The sequence below is a fragment of the Gouania willdenowi genome, chromosome 18, assembly GCF_900634775.1.
Source record: "Gouania willdenowi chromosome 18, fGouWil2.1, whole genome shotgun sequence".
NCBI lineage: Eukaryota > Metazoa > Chordata > Actinopteri > Blenniiformes > Gobiesocidae > Gouania > Gouania willdenowi.
Window position 1 is genome coordinate 7,886,603 of NC_041061.1, and position 22,345 is coordinate 7,908,947.

General features: G+C 33.3%; 2 protein-coding genes across 3 annotated transcripts; one reads left to right on the forward strand and one right to left on the reverse strand.

Annotated features, from left to right (window-relative positions):
- Positions 1–394: 394 nt before the first annotated feature.
- tm4sf5 (transmembrane 4 L six family member 5) lies at positions 395–15,591 on the reverse strand. Its single transcript, XM_028474431.1, has 5 exons — positions 15,392–15,591; positions 12,514–12,594; positions 12,176–12,318; positions 8,782–8,974; positions 395–663 (listed from the first exon to the last, which is right to left on the reverse strand). The coding sequence occupies exons 1-5, from the start codon at positions 15,563–15,565 to the stop codon at positions 646–648; spliced, it is 609 nt and encodes a 202-aa protein (XP_028330232.1). The 5' UTR covers positions 15,566–15,591; the 3' UTR covers positions 395–645.
- LOC114480350 (cytidine deaminase) lies at positions 15,588–21,204 on the forward strand. Of its 2 annotated transcripts, none has more exons than XM_028474432.1 (6): positions 15,588–15,721; positions 18,431–18,525; positions 18,640–18,756; positions 19,683–19,794; positions 19,872–19,929; positions 21,044–21,204. In XM_028474432.1, the coding sequence occupies exons 2-6, from the start codon at positions 18,519–18,521 to the stop codon at positions 21,155–21,157; spliced, it is 408 nt and encodes a 135-aa protein (XP_028330233.1). In that variant the 5' UTR covers positions 15,588–15,721; positions 18,431–18,518; the 3' UTR covers positions 21,158–21,204. The 2 variants fall into 2 exon arrangements, with proteins under 2 accessions (XP_028330233.1, XP_028330234.1); XM_028474433.1 differs by having other exon boundaries at positions 18,666–18,756.
- Positions 21,205–22,345: the final 1,141 nt, after the last annotated feature.

Below are 22,345 nucleotides of genomic sequence, written 5' to 3' on the forward strand. Positions count from 1 at the left end.
ATCTTCTTTGACACTGTAAGTTATCAGAACTCAAAACAAATTAAGGCAATCAATTTAAGTTGATTAACTTAAAATTCAAAATTTTCTAAAACTAAAAAGATTTGATCACAGGCTACTTGTACTTTTTGATAACAGTTACATTAAAGTGCTATATTATGAATGAAGTTTATTTTTAAATAATCCCTATATGAAACAATAGGACTTAATACTTAATTTTTTAAGTTGTACTTAAGTTGTTTTTTTAAGTTATGCTTACTTATCAACAAATATAGTTTCATTTACTCAAAAATTGTCATAATTAAGTTAGTAGAACTTTTTCTATAACTTTGAGTATAAACTACTTAATCCATCCAAATACTTTGAACGTTCAGGTTTACAATGTAAGATATCAGAATGAAATAAAGTGGGTGGAGTTTATTGGTGGATGATACAACAAAAAAAAACATTTTTAAACACATTTTACTGCTTCAGTCAATCAAAGACGTTTTCCTTAGAAGTGAGAAATAACGTCTTTTCATTTTCACCAAAGAAGAACAAAGTTGACATTTATTGCCTTTAGAATTTCACATATTTTCTTTCTTAAAGTTTAAACTAAAGCAATGAACAGTCCCAGATGTGTTGGTGAAACTGGTCCCAGCTGGATCCTCACAGGCCTCCGTCATCCTGTAACAACAACAGCAGCAGGTTTAGGAAGCAAAGGCCGACAGAGGCGTTAATGAATGTGAACACGGTGTTAATGTGTAGATGTGAAGCTATACCGTCAAACTGGGCTTTTGGAAACTTCGTGATATTTGCTGCGTGTTCAGCCATCTGATTCATCTGAGCTTAATGTTCAAGCTTTGTACGTTTTTTTTTTCATTCTGCGATGACGATGTCATCGTACTGAGATTGCATATCTGCACATGCGCACTACCGAAAATTACATTTTTGCTTAAAAAAAAAAAAAAATATCAATTTTTGTTTATTTTTGTTTTCAAAGTGAACGCACACGTGTTTTATTCGTTTATTGGATTATGTTAGGGTTATAATCTCAGCACGGAGGTAAACACAGACCGTGACGACACAATAAAAGAGCGTTAAACTTCTTACTTACAGCATCTGAACAAGGATCTCGTATTAAAATATAGGCTGTTGCTATTGGCCCAGACTTCAGACAAACCTGACTATAGTTCCGTGTTTAGTGCTTACGTGTATACAACGTATGTATATGTATTAGGGATGTAACGATTCACTCAACTCCCGATACGATTCGATTCACGATTTTTTCAATTACAAAATGGGACTGTAGACAATTTTTTTTTTTGGGAAAAAAACTATAAAATACTGTATTATTTTCCTTTTATTTTTCATTGTCAAAAGAATTCCTTGATAAACTATTCAAAACAATGCAATTTAACTAAAAATAAATCTTGAATTAAATAAATAAAGGAATAATACAAATGAAATGAAGCCTATTCATTTCAATCAATCAATCAATCAATCAATCTTTATTTGTATAGCGCCAAATCATAACCAATGGTATCTCAAGGCACTTTACAGTAGAGCAGTCTTAAGGACGGACTCTTCATTTTATGGATACACACATATGCATATATACGTATATACACATACATATGTATCCCACACCCAACATGAATTCATCATGGCGGCAAGGAAAACCTTCTGTTAAGCAGCAGGAACCTTGTGTGGATCCCATTCCTATGATGAACAGCCATCCACGTTATGCTGTGTTGGGTGTGTGCAGAGAAAAGGGTGGAGACAGAGCCGCTGAGTCTCTGTAACTCCACACTGAGGATCCCACGGACCTGCAAGACAAAAGCCAGAAGGAGTACAGGAGCAAACACACAAGGGAAGAAGCAGACATAGAGGGAGTGTTTGAAAGAGGAATGGGACCCTCTCCGGTCCCTCTCTAACCTAAATGACCTCTCTCTTAACGCCCTCTCCAACCTCTCTCCAACCGAGCATGCCAGACCCCCCCCCCCCGGCAGTCTATGCCTATTGCATCTTAATTATGAGCTATGAGCTGGTTCCTAACTAAAAGCTTTATCAAAGAGGAATGTTTTGAGCCTAACCTTAAAGGTAGAGAGGGTGTCTGCCCCCCGAACCGTGGTTGGTAGATGGTTCCAGAGAAGTGGGGCCTGATAACTGAAAGCTCTTCCTCCTATACTACTTTTAGAGATGAATGGAACAACGAGTAGTCCAGCATTTTGAGAGCGTAGTGTTCTGGGGGGATTGTATGGCACTACAAGCTCCTTGAGATAGACTGGTGCCTGTCCATTTAGGGCTTTATAAGTGAGAAGAAGAATCTTGAATTCTATTCTATATTTTATGGGAAGCCAATGCAGAGAGGCTAATACAGGAGTAATGTGATCTCTTCTCCTAGTTTTAGTCAGTACACGTGCTGCAGCATTTTGAACCAGCTGAAGTGTCTTAAGCGACTTGCTCGGGCAGCCTGCTAAAAGAGAATTACAATAATCCAGTCTAGAGGTAACAAAAGCATGGACTAGTTTTTCGGCGTCGCCCTGAGACAGGATAGATCTGATTTTAGCAATGTTACGGAGATGAAAGAAGGCAGTTCTTGAAGTTTGTTTTATGTGAGAGTTGAAGGATAAGTCCTGATCAAATAGAACCCCAAGGTTTCTAACAGTTGTGCTTTGTGCCAGAGTAATGCCATCTAGGGCAGTTAGGCTAGCATAGGTTTCTCTAAGGTGTCGCGGGCCCAGTACAATGACCTCAGTCTTGTCTGAGTTGAGAAGAAGAAAATTTTGGTCCATCCAGGCCCTAATGTCCTTTAGACAGGCCTCAAGTTTAGATAGCTGATTTGTCTCACCTGGCTTCATTGATACATACAGTTGGGTATCATCAGCATAGCAGTGGAAGTTAACAGAGTATTTTCTCATAACATTACCAAGGGGGATCATATAGATACAGAAGAGGATTGGACCTAGCACAGAGCCCTGAGGAACCCCGTAGCTTACTTTAGTGTACACAGAAGACTTATTATTCACGTGTACAAACTGGTACCTATCAGATAGGTAGGACTTAAACCAGTTTAGGGCAGTCCCTGTGATTCCAAGTAATTTCTCTAATCTCTCTAGTAGAATATAGTGATCTATAGTGTCAAAAGCTGCACTAAGATCTAATAAAACCAGCACTGACAGTCGTCCTTCATCTGAAGCCCAGAGTAGATCATTAGTTACTTTAACTAAAGCAGTCTCTGTGCTGTGTTGAGCTCTAAAGCCTGACTGGAAGTCCTCGAACAGGCTGTTGTTTTGAAGAAATTCACAGAGCTGAGCTGCCACAACTTTCTCAAGAATCTTTGAAATAAAAGGAAGATTAGATATAGGCCTGTAGTTTGCTAAAGTGCTGGAATCAAGAGTAGGTTTTTTGAGAAGGGGTTTGATTACAGCTACTTTAAAGGACTGTGGCACGTAGCCTATTGATAGGGATATATTTATTGTCTCCAACAAAGATGGGCAGACTAGGGGAATAACTTCTTTAAACAGCTTAGTTGGGATCGGATCTGAAAGGCAGGTCGATGGTTTGGAGGATGAAATAATAGAGTTAAGTTCCTGAAGTCCTATATGTGTGAAACAGTTTAGGTTAGGCCTATTTACATTTAATGGTACAGCAGGCCCAGGTGAAGGCAGGGAGTGGCTAATTTTATCTCTAATCTTGTGAATTTTATCGTTAAAAAATGTCATAAAGTCCTCACAGCTGAGGGCTAGAGGAATCATGGGCTCAATAGAGCTCTGACTTTGTGTTAGCCTGGCTACAGTGCTGAAAAGGTACCTCGGATTATTTTTATTTTCTTCAATTAGTGAGGAGTAGTATGTAGATCGACTATGTCGTAAGGCTGTCATGTATTTACTATGGCTTTCTTGCCAAAGTATTCGTGACTCCTCTGTTTTATTGGAGCGCCACATTCTCTCTAATTTACGGGTTGTTTGTTTGAGTGTGTGAGTTTCAGAGCTAAACCACGGAGCTTTCCTCTGACGTTTAATAGTTTTTTCCCTCAATGGGGCAATTGAGTCCAAGGTGGATTTTAGTAGACTAGCAGAGCTATCGACAAGCAGATCCAGTTGAGAGGGGTTATAATTAATGTCATAGTTATTTATTGGATGGTGCACTGAGTTTAAGGCAGCAGGAATGGCCTCTTTAAATTTAGCCACAGCACTGTTGGATAGATTTCTACTTGTAACTATTTTATTGCACAGTGCGAGATCCTCTAGGATAATGTTAAAAGATATTAAAAAGTGATCTGATAGCAGAGGATTTTCAGGGTAGACTTTTAGTTCATTAATATCAAGGCCATATGTTAGAACAAGATCAAGAGTATGATTTAAACGATGAGTAGCTTCATTAATAGTTTGAGAAAAGCCAACTGAGTCTATTAGGGACATAAAGGCTGAGCTCAGGCTATCACTATCTTTGTCCACATGGATATTAAAATCTCCTACTATCAGTATTTTATCAGAACTGAGGACTAAGTTTAATATAAACTCAGAGAATTCTGATAGAAATTCAGAATAAGGGCCTGGAGGACGGTAAATTATCGCAAATAAGACTGGCTGGCAGGTTTTTGATTCGATATGAGATAAATTTAGAACCAGGCTTTCAAAGGAAGTGTAATTGGCCTTTGGTTTAGGATAGATTAGGAGAGAGGAATGATAAATAGATGCTACACCACCTCCACGGCCTATGTCTCGTGGCATATGAGTATTTAAATGACTGGGAGGAGTGTCTTCATTTAAACTAACATATTCATCTTGATACAGCCATGTTTCAGTTAAACAGAATAAATCAAAGTTATTTTCTGAGATAAGGTCATTTACTAGTAGAGATTTGGATCTCAGTGATCTAATATTTAATAGAGCACATCTAATGGTTTTATGTTTTGGTGTTTCTAGATTTGAGATTTTAATTTTTTTCAGATTTTTATAATTGATAGCTCTTTTATTTGATTTTATGTTAAAATCATTGTGAAATATGGGTCGGGGGACAGACACCGTCTCCATAAAATAATATTCATCACCATCACAACAGTTGTCATGGCGATGAACACAGCTATCCTGATAGCAATGGGAGGGAAACTGTCCTAAGGCAAGCGCAGAGGGGCGTGGAGGACTCCCCCTCTGTAACATGGTCTCATTCATGAGATGTCATAAATGTGCCATGTTTTCTGATAGTAGAGATGCTCCCTCCAAAGTAGGATGGATTCCATCTCTTCCTATCAGGTTCGGTTTTCCCCAGAAGGATCTCCAATTATCAATGAAGCCCACCTCGTTTTCTGGACACCACCTCGATAGCCAGCGGTTAAATGATGACATGCGGCTATACATGTCATCACTGGTCAGATTTGGTAAGGGACCAGAGAAAATTACGGAGTCCGACATTGTTTTAGCATAAGCACAAACTGATTCAATGTTCACTTTGGTTGCTTCCGACTGGCGACGTCGGGAGTCATTAGTGCCGACATGGAGGACTATCCTATCAAACTTACGATTACTCTTTGCCAGCAACTTTAGATTTGATTCTATGTCGCCCGCTCTGGCCCCTGGGATGCACCTCACAATGCCCGCTGACTTCGCTAGCTTCACGTTTCTCACTATGGAGTCGCCAATTATCAGAGTTTGTTCCCCGGTGAGTGTGTTGTCCTCACAGAGGGGGGAGAACCTGTTTGAGACGTGAACATGGTGGTGTCCCGAGCGGCTTTTTGACCTTCGACTATGCTTACCACGGACAGTAACCCACTCATTGCTGGCCGGGGGGGAGGCTAAGCTAGAGCTAGCACGGTCCGCACCGGCTAGGTCCTGCTTGCTAGCTTCGGTTTTGGTATCAGGGGTGCGGAACCGCTTCTCCAGATTGTTGATCCTCGCCTCCATATCTAACAGTACGCTACACTTTATGCAACTACCATTGTCCCTAAAGGAGGACGACGAGTAACTAAACATCTGACACACCGGGCAGGAGAGCGGAGGGGAGGAGAGAGAAGCCATAGGTGCTAAATTTAAGCTAAGCTAAGCTAAGGACAAAAGGAAGTTTAAAGGAGATTGTACTGCCTATAAGAGGCGAGATTGCTTTTTACTTAACCTTCGTACGTTTAACTGTACGGTAAAAATTAAAACAAGTGTTTTCAAGGCTAAAATATCAATGACAACAAGTTTGATTAGAGTTAGCAGAACACAGTAGTAGAGCGCTGCAAGCAGCGGTAGAGCGTAAACAGGAAATGATCGATACGTCACCACGATACGTCAGCACGTCACCACAGCTGGTTCTATAATAAACAATGCAAAACTGCATAATAGTTCTTTTTCTTTTAAAAGTGCAACTAAAAATGTATTTTGTGCTGTAACAACTGGACTTTGAAAAAAAAAAAAACCGTCATTGCACTGACTTACGTCATATTTGTTTGGACCAGCAGAGGGCGCTGGTAACCCAGTGGTCGGTTGGCATGCAGATATCTTGCAGTGAAGAAGAGATGCTATGTGCTAGCAGACAGAGCTAATAGAAAAACGTGACTTTTACAGATATTCAAGTAATATTACAGATATTCTTTCGGTGCTAAAGGGGTAATGAATCTTTTATTAACATATTTAAGAGTAGAAGGCAGCCAGAAAGAAAGTATTAGCAGACTCCGCCTGCCGCCAACACTTCCGGATAGCGCCCTCTGCTGGTTAAAAAAAGTACTGCGATTCAATTTTCAGAAAATTGATATCAACCGTGATACCTATGAATCGATTTTTAACTGCCTTACGATTAATCGTTACATCCCTAATATGTATAGTGCGGACGCATGCGCAGTAAGCCGAATGCCGGTAGTTACGTCACTGCGGGACCCGTGTCCTTCTATCAATATTTCTGTCAGTTTTATTTTAGCCCTAACCCTATCCTAGAAATATCCTAAAATGTTTCTTCTTTTCGTGTATGTGTTTTTAAAGGTGGAATTTGCCGTGTTAAATATGCTAAAATAAAAAAGAACGCATTGTCATAAGTGGGATTTCGAACCCACACCAGCGGAAGGAAAAATCCCAGAGTCTATGTCTTAGACCACTCAACCATCCTGACAGGATCCAAAACAATAGACATTTGGTAAAATATACTGAAACTTTAAAAACATAAGACACAACTTAGAGCGGAGGTTCTGAAATCTAAGGTTGTGTTGTAAAACTAACGTACTCCTCATACTACGTCTGACGTCAAAATGAGTAAATAGTGCGCTCACATTAGATAGTATGAAAAGATTGAGTATACGAGAAATAGCCGGATGTACACTACTGTATATGGGGACATTTTTTAAGTATGTATGGTGGGCACACTAGTCATACTCAACAGTCCCATGATGCATGCGTCAATAGGTCTCTTATTTTGAAGTTAACCGGAAGCTTTGTCAGTAATAAATGGCGGACAAAGTGGAATCTCTGAAATGTTGGGATGAAATGTGTTTCTGTGAGTTTTTTATGGATCCAATGAGCACATGTTGATATTCTACTTGGCCATTTTCTCACTTAAAATGTTTTCAGAACTTTCAAAGGTGGAGAATCAACAGAGATATTTAGCCTCAGTGTGAGCAAGGTTTTTTGTGGTTGTCGGTTCCAAATGCATCTTGAAAAACTTGGAAGTATACGTCAGTGGGAACGCTCAACATCCTAATCATACTTATAGTATATAATAGACAGTATATACTAGTGTATAGTACGTGTGATATTTTTTACACGGCCATTGTGTAGTAGTTTTTCGTGTGAAGCAAAAAAACGCAGATTCAGATTCCCGTTCTGAATTTGAACCTTTTTTTGTATTAATTTCAAATCTGGCCCTAATATGTCACTGATAAACCACCTCACCATTGGATGTCACTGAACAAGTCACTGAATGTCTAGCACGTGTCGCAAAACAGGCAAATTATGTCTAAATTCGCTCGTAATCTCGTTCAAAAATGAGTTTCGGTCGGACGAGTGAACGTGGATCACGAGACAGGTCCGTTGCCACAATGTTCTTGACCAGGGGGTCTCAACTGGTTTCATCCTGGGACCCACATTTTGCCACGGGCACTAATTCGCGACTTTTTTTTTTTTTTTTTAATTCTTCAGACCAAGTTTTGTTTTTCAAAAAATAGCTGTTGAAAACAAACATACATAATGTTTTTTAAAACATAAATCTATATATATATGTGCAAAATGCATGTCACATGCATGTCACAAAAAAAAGTTTCCTTCAAAATGAAAGACACGTCCCAACATGAGAGACATTCATTTTTTATTTATTTTTGACCAGCTGTCCGCGACCCACCCAGTACTGGTCCGCGACCCACTTTTGGGTCAGGACCCACCAGTTGAGAATCACTTTTCTAGACTCGCAGCTACAAGTTGACGGGATGAAACGCCACATCAATGTGTGATATGGTCTTAAAACATTATTTAGGAAACCTTTCATTATTTACCGCCAATCACCCTCCTGTTTTGCACGAAGTCCCACGCGGCAGTGATTGGAGATGCTTCTGCAGTCACTTTTCCAGTTTTTGAATAGAGTCATAATAATTTGACCTGAGTCATGCTATTTGTTAGAATTGCAGTTATTTCATTTAAATTTCAGGATATTTCATATAGTGTGTTGTAAAAGTATAAACGTCAACATCTTATTAATGATGTGTCACGAAAACAAAGACGTAAATGAAAATGATTTTGCTGTTCCAAAAAGGCGTGTGTATAGAAAATAGATCCTCTGATGGTGTTTCATAACCCAGTGCTGTTAGTGTTGGTGTGTTTGTGCACCAGTTTTCACCTCCTTGTTGTCCCGACAGTCTCCACAGATGCATCCGATGCATCCGTTGAGCACCTGGATGCCACACAGCAGCAGCTGCAGCACGCCCATGGACAGCAGGATGGAGAAACAGACCAGATGCCACAGCACAGCGTTATCAGGGAACACGCAGAGCGTCCACAGAGTCTGGTTCACCAGGTAGCTGGTGTTACCGCTGTGAGGGACACAAACACAGACAGAGAGTACGGTAATATCAAAACAACAAAGATAAAAGGGTTACTACGGTGCTTTTCAACCTTTTATGGGTTAGTTTTTGATCATATTTGTGCTATAGTGTTACGCGTAGTAGTATAATTTATACTGTATTTTTTTTTAACTAGATTTAAAGCATAGAATACAGTTGTTTGAGATTATTTGTGGTGTTTTACTTTGAAAAAGATCAATAATTTTAATAGAATTACAAAAATATAATACATTCAATTTGAAATATTATTTCATTGTTTAATTTTTACACTGTATTTTTTTTTTTTAAACTAGATTTATGTTGGAGGAAGTGAGAGTATAGAATACAGTTGTTTGTGGTGTTTCACTTTGAAAAAAAATTACAATTTTACCAGAATTAAAAAATATATATATAATTTTCATTCTCAGTACTAGTTACTTGTTTATTTAACAATTTAAAAGTGTACTTGTTATACTAAATATTTTTTATCCTCGGTTTATATTTGAGGAAATAAAAATGTAGAACACAGTTGTTTGTGGTATTTTACTTTGAAAAAGAAGAATCATTTTTAAAAGAATAAAAAAAAAATATTAAGTTTCATTTTCATTACTATTTAATTGTTTATTTTTTTATACTATATTTTAACTTTACATTTGAGGAAGTGAAAGCTTAGAATACAGTTGTTTGAGATTGTTTGTGGTGTTTTACTTTGAAAAAGAACAATAATTTTAATAGAATTACAAAAAAAATGATATTTAAATTGTCATTATTTAATTGTTTACATCTTATACTGTATTATTTTAACTAGATTTATATTTCAGGAAGTAAAAGTATAAAATACAGTCATTTGAGGTTATTTGTGGTGTTTTACTTTGAAAAAGAATAACAATTTTAACAAAATAAATTTAAAAAAAATATATACGTAATTTTCATTTTCATTATTATTTAATTGTTTGATTAAAAATTTAATTTTTTAATTTTTATACTGTATTTTTTTAACTAGATTTATATTTGAGGAAGTGAAAGTATAGAATACAGTTGTTTACAATGGTTTGTGGTGTTTTACTTTGAAAAAGAATAACAATTTTAATAGAATCACAAAAATACTAATTTCATTTTAATTATTATTTAATTATTTAATTTGTATACTGTTTTTAATAGTTAGATTGGAGGAAGTGAAAATATAGAATACAGTTTGAATTGAGATCGTTTTTAATAGTTTTTAAGAATTACTAAAATATAATTTCAATTAGTAATTTTTTAAATTATTAGTTACTAGACATTTCAGGTGACCCCATTTGAATTCCGGGCGATCCCACATGGGGTCACGACCCCAAGGTTGAAAAACACTCTTCTTATTTTTTTTATTTTTGGTCAGATTGTAATTATAAAACACTTTAATATAAAATTACACACATTAGTCAAATACAGCAACAACAAAAAAGAAAAATACTGTAAAAATGAATTAGAAAAATCAATAAATAATTATGTTTCTTGTCTTTGAGTAAAACATGTGACTAAAATATGTAAAAACATGTAAAAAAAAATGTTTTGAAAACCTACAGACATAGGAGAGCTGAAAGTATAATGTATAGCAGACATAGGCAACTGGCGGCCCGGGGGTCACGTGCGGCCTTCAGTTGATTTTTATGCGGCCCCAAAAGTAAAACCTCAAAATAACTCCAGAAAACACGCACAGAAAAGAAAAAATACACGTAAAACATAAGATGACTACAAATATACACAAAATTAACAAATTAGAAATGAATTAAATGACAACAAAAATGACTCCAAGATACAAAACAACAGCAAAATGACATAGAATGAAGACAACATATAAAAAGAGACACTGAAATGACAAAAAAAAAACACACACAAAAAAAACACAAGCTGTGTTTTTCCTTCCTGTATTAATGCTCAGGCTGGCCATTGTTATGAATGCTTACATCAATGTTTATAATCACATTTTTGTGGCCCCCGCTGTAATAAAAGCTTTGTTGTATAGAATATATCAGTTATGATCATATCATCTTATATTTCTGCAAGAATTAATAGAAAAATAATAATTTAATTTAAGTGATAGATTTCTTAATTTTGGTAAAAATAATAATAATAATAATTTGCTGCCACCCAGTGGTTGCCATCGGTACTGTATAGGAAGTGTGTTATCAGATAAAGCACGTGATTAAGGAGAGCATAAAGATGACTTGATAACAGGAGCCATTGTTCTCCGTGACAGGCTACACCTACGTTTTTCAACCTTGGTGTCGTGACCCCATGTGGGGTCGCCCGGAATGTGTAGTAATTGATTAAAATGTATCATGTTTTTGTAATTTAAAAAAATATATTTTTCAAAGTAAAACACCACAAACAATCTCAAACAACTGTATTCTATACTTTCACGTCCTCAAATATAAATCTAGTTAAACAAAATAAAGTATAGAAATAAATTATTAAATAGTTAAATGATAATTGAAAATCAAAATTATGTTTTTGTAATTTTTAAAAAAAATATTATTCCTTTTCAAAATAAAACAATATTTTATTGTATGCTTTCACTTCCTCAAATGTAAATCTAGCTTAAACATACATTGTAAAAATTTAACAATTAAATAATTAATTATACAAATATGTATGTTTTTTGTAATGTTTAAAAATTGTTATTAATTTTCAAAGTAAAACACCACAAACAATCTCAAACAACTGTATGCTACACTTTCACTTCCTCAACTAAAAATTCAGTTTTAAAAATAAAGTATAAAAAATTTAAAAAAAACATTGTTCAATCATAGTTAAAAGGAAAATTATATTTTTTAGTTTTAAAAAAATATATTTATACATTCTTTTTCAAATTAAAACACCACACAACAATCTCAAACGACTGTATTCTACACTTTCACTTCCTCGAATATAAATCTAGTTTAAAAAAAAAAAAAACCACTATAAAAATGAAATAATTAGTTAATTATGCCTATGATTAAATAATAATGAAAATGAAAATAATATATATATTTTAAATAATGTTGTTTTTCTCTTCCACATCTCACCATTATAGTGCGACTCATAACACTATATTACAAGCTAATTAAAATAAAAACTGTTTTAAAAAAGTCTCTGGGGTTGCCTTAAGTTTGTGACATTAACATGGGGTCACGACCCAAAAAAGGTCGGGAACCACTGGGCTAAACTCACGTTCCGAGGTTTTCAAAGGGATACTCCCACATCCCATTTTCCAGCTGACATTTGGGTCCGATGGCCAAACCAGCGGAGGCCACACTGGTGCAGTAGATTGCTCCAATCAGACCAAAGGCAGAGGAAAACACAGAGTTCAGCATCTACAGGGAAGGACACATCATCACTTTCCTCCTCAGCCTGTCAGTCCTCACTGAGGGTGGAAAACCACACTATACCATCATACATGTAGGCATCATAGTGTTGGGTTAATATGTTTAATAATACACGTCAAAAGCTGTTCGCTTTCTTCATCTTAATCACATCTTATCAGAGAAGTCATAACAACAGGGACTCACCCGGCAACGGTTGCCACAGCAACCTGCTCCACAGCAACCCTTGCCCCCGGCTCTGATAGCGGAGCAGCTTGGACAGAGCATCTGAAATACCCCACAAACACACACATTACTGGGGGGAAAAAAGATATACTGTATATATCAGGGTTTTTCTACCTTGGGGTCGTGACCCCATGTGAGAACGCCTGGAATTAAAATGGGGTCTCCTGAAATGTGTAGTAATTAGTCAAAAATAATAAGTTTATTATTAGAATTAATAATTATTTACCACACACAATCTAACCAAACAAAAAATGTAATTAAATTATAAACTTTCATTTTCTAAAATATAAACCCTTAAAAAATATCAAAAAATTAATGTCTCAAATTTGCAACATAAAAATGGGGTCATGACCCAAAAAAGGGTGGAACCACTGGTATATACTGTATATTGGTTAATATTAATGAACTATTATTAATGTAAATGGTAAATGCATTCTCTTTAATACTAGTTTGATTAATGGTAGATAGATAAAAGTAGATCATTTAATATTATAATTATCTATTAATGGTAGATAGATAAAAGTAGATCATTTAATATTATAATTATCTATTAATGGTAGATAGATAAAAGTAGATCATTTAATATTATAATTATCTATTAATGGTAGATAGATAAAAGTAGATCATTTAATATTATAATTATCTATTAATGGTAGATAGATAAAAGTAGATCATTTAATATTATAATTATCTATTAATGGTAGATAGATAAAAGTAGATCATTTAATATTATAATTATCTATTAATGGTAGATAGATAAAAGTAGATCATTTAATATTATAATTATCTATTAATGGTAGATAGATAAAACTAGATCATTTAATATTATAATTATCTATTAATGGTAGATAGATAAAAACTAGATCATTTAATATTATAATTATCTATTAATGGTAGATAGATAAAGTAGATCATTTAATATTATAATTATCTATTAATGGTAGATAGATAAAACTAGATCATTTAATATTATAATTATCTATTAATGGTAGATAGATAAAACTAGATCATTTAATATTATAATTATCTATTAATGGTAGATAGATAAAACTAGATCATTTAATATTATAATTATCTATTAATGATAGATAGATAAAACTAGATCATTTAATATTATAATTATCTATTAATGGTAGATAGATAAAACTAGATCATTTAATATTATAATTATCTATTAATGGTAGATTGATAAAACTAGATAATTTGTATCTATATTATATTTATCTATTAATGGTAGATAGATAAAACTAAATAATTTGTATCTATATTATATTTATCTATTAATGGTAGATAGATAAAACTAAATAATTTGTATCTATATTATATTTATCTATTAATGGTAGATAGATAAAACTAAATAATTTGTATCTATATTATATTTATCTATTAATGGTAGATAGATAAAACTGAATAATTTGTATCTATATTATATTTATCTATTAATGGTAGATAGATAAAACTGAATAATTTGTATCTATATTATATTTATCTATTAATTAAAATTAGATAAATGCAACTAAATAATTTTCAAAAAAAGTATAATATATAATATACATATAAGTACTAATAATAATAACAACAATAATGATGATAAATGAAAAAGAAAATGTAATAATAATAATAATAATATAATAATAATAATAATAATATAATAATAATAATAATAATAATAATAATAATAATAATAATAATAATAATAATAATAATAATAATAATATATTCTATTTAGAAGTGCTTTTCAAAAACTCAAAGCCACTTTACAGTTGTTAAAACAATTACACAAAATAAGTCAAAAAAGAAACTAATGAATGTTACATTTCAATCATCGTTATTACTTTGGCACCTAAATATCGAGATATTATTATTTTCCAGCATTATTTGATGCAACATGAGTCAATTAAACGTCTAATAGACAGTTTGTAACCGCGCATGCGCAACAGTTTGTGCTCAAAGCTCACTGTCGTCCACCACGTCATGCAACCCATTTATTACCATTAATAAACTGTCAAGTTATTTCTAGTTTGTGAATCATCTCCAAGCTGCTGCAGACGACAATCTTTGATCAGATAAAGACAGTGTGTAGACGTCAGAGATCAATAAATCAAACATCGATTGATCAAAAATAAAGACGGAAAAAGTGGAATTTTCCTCTCAAAAGTTTATTATCATCTCCACTGTTAACACTCGCTTTGTTTACTTTGTAACTCCTGAAATTATTAATTTATAATAATTCATTATTATGAATGTATAATAACCCCAGGTGTGGATTTTAAACTCTACCTATTGGCTTAAAAAAGTGGGAGAAATGGGAGGAGAGGGGTGTTGGGGTATATTAAAAAGTAGGCACAATTAATAATAATAACTGTCAAATTATGGGCGAGACAAATGGTGAATGTGGTTAAGTTGGCAGAAATAAGCATGAAATATGGTAATAAAAAAAAAGAGGTGAAAAGTGACAATATAACATAACAATGTGATATTAGGAGGGAAAAGTGGTGAAAAGGATTCATAGATGCCAAAAAGGCGTTAAAATTTGATGGAGAAGTGGCAGAAATGGGAGTAATGTAGCAAAAATATGGCAAGAAGAAGTTATGAAAATAGCTTAAAATATGGCAAGTTTGGTGTTGTTACAGAAAAATGGGTAAAAATAAGTAAAAAAGTGTCTCAAATTGTTCAGAAAATATTCTGAGTTTCTTGGAGGCATCTGGCGACCCCCTCCCAGTGTCTTGGGACCCCAAATGGGGTCCTGACCCCAAGGTTGAGAATCCTACAATTATTTATCAAACAACACAAATAAAAAACTGGTTAAAAGTATCAATATTGGAATAATTTTACTCACAAACAGGCCTCCTCCGATGAGCCCCCCCATGAGCCACACCTGCAGGGAGATCTGATCATTCTCCAACTGGTTCCCGTCTGGGAAGAACAGCAGCAGGTTGGTGATCATACAGATGAAGGCCGTGGGCAGCAGGATCAGACCCACCAGCCGGGCACACTTCCCCGTACAGCACATGGTTCACTATCCTTTCCAGTCTGTTGGGTCACCTGTGGATGATGGGAATCCCACTCAGCAGTGGGAGGAGAAACTATGGTGTCATCAGAGAAAGTCAAACACTAAAGGTTACAGTGAGCAACAGGAAGAGACACAGGAGGACAAAGAACATTATCAGTGAGTCTATAACTTTATAGAACTGTATCTATGATCATAATGATTGTTATTATTATAGAATAATATGTGAGAAGCAGGAAGAAAAATGAAAACACTGGATTTTTCAAATATGAAATACAAAAAGAAGACATACTGTGCGTTAGAGGTTTGGTAATGTTGGTTCTGCTGATCGCCCTTTGGCTCCTCCCCCTCCTCCTCCTCCTGCTGCTGATCAATGTCTATTTGCTCCATTTATGACCTAATATTGCAACACAAGGCTTGGTCAACAGACTTCACTCGTATAATATTCACAGCATTCCTCCACTGCTCTCCACTTTTTAATCATTTCCTCCTTTGTTATTAGGAATGTTTGCAAATGAAAGTTGTGAAATGAAATTCTCTTCTGTGCAGAGTTTGCATGTTCTCCTGTAGAGTTATGTATAATGCTATGTATATGAAATATTTTTAAATATTATTTAATATTATTATTCAAAATGTTTACTTAATTTAAAATACTTTGACTTAATTTGGAATATTTTTTAAATAATTTAAATATTATTATTAATCTATGTATTTGAATTTAACATTATTTTCTATTATTTAAAATGTTTACTTAATTTAGAATAATATTGTGTAATTATTTATGTATGTTATTATTAATATATGTATTTGAAATATTTCTATAATGATTTAATATTATTTCAAATATTTACCAAATTTAAACTATTTTGACATAATTTAGAATATATTATATTATTTATTGTTGTTTTCATTATTAATCTATGTATTTGAAATATTTGTAATATTTAATATTATTTAAAATATGTACTGAATTTAGAATATTTTGACAATTTAGAATATTATATAATTTACTATTTATTATTATTATTATTATTAATAATAATAATAATAATAATAATAATAATAATAATAATAATAATAATAATTGTAATAATAATGATAATAATAAATATGTACTTGAAATGTTTAATTTTATCATATAAAATATTTACTTGATTTAGTATATCTTGACTTAATTTAAGAATATTTATTATTAATATTGTTGTTATTATTATTATTATTATTATGAATCTATGCATTGAAATATTTTAATATCCAAAACATGCAGGACAGGACCTCTCCAGGACCATCCTTTATCACTGCTGCTTTACGTCTCCAAACGTCCGAGTAATGGCAAAAAAACATGACGAACAATGAAGAATGTTTGATCAGATTAACTATCTACTAAAATAAAGCAGAAGAAGAAGTAAAGTGCTGCCTTAACAAGTACTAAAATAGATTCAATCAGGAAAAGACAAAAACATATGACTGATATATTTTTAAAATTCATTATTATTGGTTGTTTTGTGTGAAAAGAAAAAGTGGTGAGATTATAGAACATGTTTTCTATGGTATTAAAGCAGCAGAATATAGTCAAAAAAACAAGATTAAAGTCGAAAAATGGAGATTAAAGTCAAAAAGACAAGATTAAAGTCGAAAATAGGAGATTAACGTAGAAAAACAAGATTTAATTTGAAAAACAGATTAAATTCAAAAAGACACGATTAAAGTAAAAAAGGAGATTAAAGTCGAAAAGACAAGATTAAAGTCGAAAAAATTTGATTAAAGTCGAAAAAGGAGATTAACGTAGAAAAAACAAGATTTAATTTGAAAAAACAGATTCAAGTCGAAAAGACAAGATTAAAGTAAAACAAGGATATTAAAGTCGAAAAGACAAGATTAAAGTCGAAAAAGGAGATAAACGTAGAAAAAGCAAGATTTAATTTGAAAAAACAGATTAAAGTCGAAAAACAAGATTAAAGTTGAAAAGGAGATTAACGTAGAAAAAAACAAGATTTAATTTGAAAAAGCAGATTCAAGTTGAAAGACAAGATCAAAGTCGAAAAAGGAGATTAACGTAGAAAAAAACAAGATTTAATTTGAAAAAGCAGATTCAAGTTGAAAGACAAGATCAAAGTCGAAAAAGGAGATTAACGTAGAAAAAAACAAGATTTAATTTGAAAAAGCAGATTCAAGTTGAAAGACAAGATCAAAGTCGAAAAAGGAGATTAACGTAGAAAAAAACAAGATTTAATTTGAAAAAGCAGATTCAAGTTGAAAGACAAGATCAAAGTCGAAAAAGGAGATTAACGTAGAAAAAAACAAGATTTAATTTGAAAAAACAGATTAAAGTCAAAAAGACAAGATTAAAGTAGAAAAAAGGAGATTAACCTAGAAAAAACAAGATTTCATTTGAAAAAAACAAATTAAAGTCGAAAAACAAGATTTAATTAAAAAAAGAGACATAAATCGAAAAAACAGGATTAAAATCGAAAAAAGGAGATTTAAGTCGAAAATTACAAGAATATAGTTGAAATATCGAGGAAAAAGTTGAAATATAATATCGAGATTAAGTCAAAAAGATGAATATTAACACAAAACACTATATTGTGATAAAAGTCGAAGGTTTGCTAATAAAGTCAAATCTACGGAAGCTGACGAGCTTCTTGATTTGCCCAAAATTATTTTCTCCATCAAAATTGGCCCTAATCCACTTCCGTAATAAAACGTCTTTTTTATTTTGTCAAAATTAACACTTATTGAAACATAAACATGTGTATTTGATGTGAGATGTTAAAGTTCATGGTTAAATAAATAGATTGTGATTTTCATCTTTTTTTTTTGTTGTTGTTTTTTTGTGTGATTCCGTTACTTCTCAAACTTCGCCAGTCACGTGACAGCAGAGGTGGCTCCTGATTGGCTGGTGACTCTGGTGAGTGACAAACAGGTGACCTCACAGTAAACCTGACAATCCACAATGACAGGCAAGTCCATCTCCACACCTCGTTTACTGTGTTATTCTCACTTTGTGTTCACTATACCGTTATCACCTGAAACGTAGCCGTTACTTTAGTGAGTTTGACGTTATTTGTGCGCAGATAAAGTGAAAGAGTTGGTTTTAAAGTGCCTGCAGGCTCGAGACATGGCTTATTGTCCCTACAGCCGCTTTCCTGTCGGTGCTGCAGTTCTAACGGCAGAGGGCGCTATAATCACAGGTAATCACACATTTACTCACTATGGAGAGAGTCATTATTATTCAATCCAGGAAAAACATTAACTTTGTATTTTCAACTTAATAATAATAATAATAATAATAAAAAAAAAAAAACTTTACCTCAATCAAAGAAAAAAGTGTTCAAATGCAGTAAAATCTAAAAAAAAAAAATCATTTAACACTTTTAATCTTTTTTTGTATTTGGGCCATATTATGAGTAGTGTCTTTATTATTTAATTATTTAATTAATTTGAATTACAGAAAAAAGTGTTTGAATGCAAACAAACAAAAAAATTGAAGTGAAAAAAAAAAAATATTTTTAAGGATTTTTTTTTTATTTTTTAAATTGGATAATATTGTCACAAATGTACAACCATAATATGGTCCGAATACAAAACAGTTTATTTCAATAAAAACAAAAGTTAAAATATTTTGGGTCTCTTCTTTATTCTTTATTTATTTTTCTTTAATTGAAAATATATATTTTTGATTGAAGCTATTTTTTTAATTTTCTTATGTACTTAACTAATGTCCCCATGTGGAACTATTGCAACGGCACATCATCAGTAGGGTAAAAATATAGCTCCAACAATAAACTTTTAAAACAATTTCAGTTTTATTGCAAAATATGAGCCAAAATCATCACATTCCATTCATCTTGCTGCATAATATGCAGTGAAACACACATAAAAGGCTCAAAACTTTTAATCCAAAACAGTATTTATTAAATTCACACTCACAAGAAACACATTTTTAGAGGCAAATGGTTTTTTTATTGACACTTTTAGCGTAAGAGGGATAATAAACCAAGGAAATACAGTTTAATGACTATATACCAACCCTTAAGGATTAAAAAAGAAGGAAAATAAACTTTATATGTGGCTTCATATACTGTATCTGTGTAAGGTTATGGTTGTTTGTGTGCAGGCTGCAACGTTGAAAACGCCTCCTTTGGTCTGACGGTGTGTGCTGAGCGTACGGCCATCCAGAGAGCTGTGGCAGAAGGTCACAGGAGCTTCACCGCCATCGCTGTCACATGGTAGCGCGGTGGCGTGAGGGATGCGTTGCATATATACGTACAGAAAACACACTGATTGTTTCTATTCTGTGTCGTAGTGACATCAAAGACAGCTTTGTCGGACCCTGTGGAGCCTGCAGACAAGTTCTCATGGAGGTGACACACGTGTGGTTTCCCTACATCATCACATACTAAAATGATTGTTTCATTATTATTATTGATTTAAAATAATGGAATACAGTAGACCAGCGTTTCTCAAATCGGGGTATGCGAGAGAGAGAAAAATTAACAAATGACAGTATTGCCAATATGAATTTATAATGTTTATTTGTAGTTAAAAATGTCATCATACTAAATATTACCAGCGAATCACAAAACAACAACAAAAACACACTAAATAAGATCGTATACTGTATAATAATGAATAATAAAAACACCAGAGAAAAGACAAAATACACAACACGGACTAAAAGAAAAATACTTTCCAGCAACACACAAAACGACAACATAAACACACTAAATGAGAGAAAAATACACAAGATTACTACAAAATACACAAAAGTAGCAGAGAAACGTGCAAAACCGACACCAAAAACACACACACTGAGAGAGAATGATTGAAATTATACCAACAACACACAAAAATGACAACAACAACACACAAAATAAGAGAAAAAATATACTGAATAAAAAAAAGGACTGACAAATAACAACAAAATGGCACCAAAAAAACCACAAAAAATACAAAATTATGATATAATTGACAAAAAAGGTTGGGAATGATATAAACTTATGGAAATAAATGTATTCAGGAGGCACTAAATACAGTCCACTTATTTGTGTTATCACTCATTCATTCAATCATAATGCTCTATAGTTGTTTTTATATAGAATTCTGAGCTAAATGTTGCACCGTATTTTTCAGACTATAAGGCGCACTGGTTTATTATTATTATTATTATTATTATTATTATTATTATTATTATTATTATTATTATTTGACTACGGTAGCCCTGAAGCACCAAAAATCCATCAAGTGGTGCATCTTCATAGTTTATCAAAGTTGTACTAAAACATTTTTGACATATTAAGTTCATACATAAGGCGCACCTGATTATAAGGCGCACTGTCCATTTTTGAGAAAATTAAAGGATTTTAAGTGTGTCTCATAGTCCAAAAAATACGGTACAAGGACAAAAAGGGGATTTTGATTGAAAAGGTTAGAGAAGCACTGCAGTCGACCTCACCACGTGCACCTCTTTGTCCTCAGTTTGGCTCAGACTGGATGGTATATTTGACCAAACCCGACGGCTCCTACAGAGAAACCAGCCTCAGCGACCTGCTGCCTTTGGCCTTTTCTCCTGCTCACCTCTCAAAGACCTGATGGAGGACGATTTATCACAAAATAAAAGCTGAGATTTAAACACCTTTTATCGGCTTGTAGTGTTTAATAACGTTTGAAGGTGTTTGGGGATCAGATAAATGATTTTATTGGAGGCTAAAGGAGACGTGGAGGAACACAATAGAACAGGGACGGGCAACTGTTACCACAGCAACGGCCATAAAAATGTGATTGTCTGATCCGAGGGCCACATTATCAACATTCATTCACGCCAGTATTCATTCAATTCAATTCAACTTTATTTATATAGCGCAAATTACAACAAAGTCATCTCAATGCGCTTCACAAAATATTAAGTTAATTTAACAATTACGACGACACTGAGCATTTATACAGGAAAGAACAAGGTTTTTTGTATAGTTTTTTTCTGACTTTTTAGTCATTTTGTGTGTTTTTGGAGTCATTTTGTGTATTTATCTGTAATTTTGTAAAATTCTGGCGGCATTTGTGTATTTTACGAGTCATGATATGTGTTTTTGTTGTTTCTTGTGTGTTATATTAGCATTCTTTACATTTTTTCAGTATTCTTTTCATTTTGGTTATTTTTTCTGTCATTTTGTGCAATTGTTGCTGTTGTTTTTTTTTTTTGTAATTAACTTTATTTTGATTTTAAACAATAATAGCACAGAAACTAAACACAAAATGATCATTCCCGACCTTCCTCCCTTCCTACCACTCCCCCTCGAACACACCAAACACTCCCATGAGTCATGCATCAATATAAACATAACGCCCTGATGACAGAATGTAGTTGGTAATTGTTGTTGTTTTGTGTTTAGGTGGTTGTTTTGTGTGTCTGGTGTCCTTTTGTGTGTATTGAGTCTTTTTTGTGCATTTTTGTGTTTTTGTTGTTGTTGCTTTGTGTATTTTTGTCCACATTCTGTGCATTTCGCTGTTGTTTTGTGTGTTTTGGGAGTTATTTTTTGCATTACTTCCAATTTCTTGATTCACAATTTTTGGTGGATTTGACTTGGGGGGCCACACAGAATTAGACCGAGGGCCGCATGTGGTCCCCTGGCCGCCAGTTACCTATGTCTGCAATAGAACATCGCATAACAAGAATAAATGTGTATTATAATAAATATATATACATATATAATTTAAAAAAAACAATCCAACAAGGACACACATCTTTAAACTTAAATCAGGGGTGATGTGTTATTATGAACT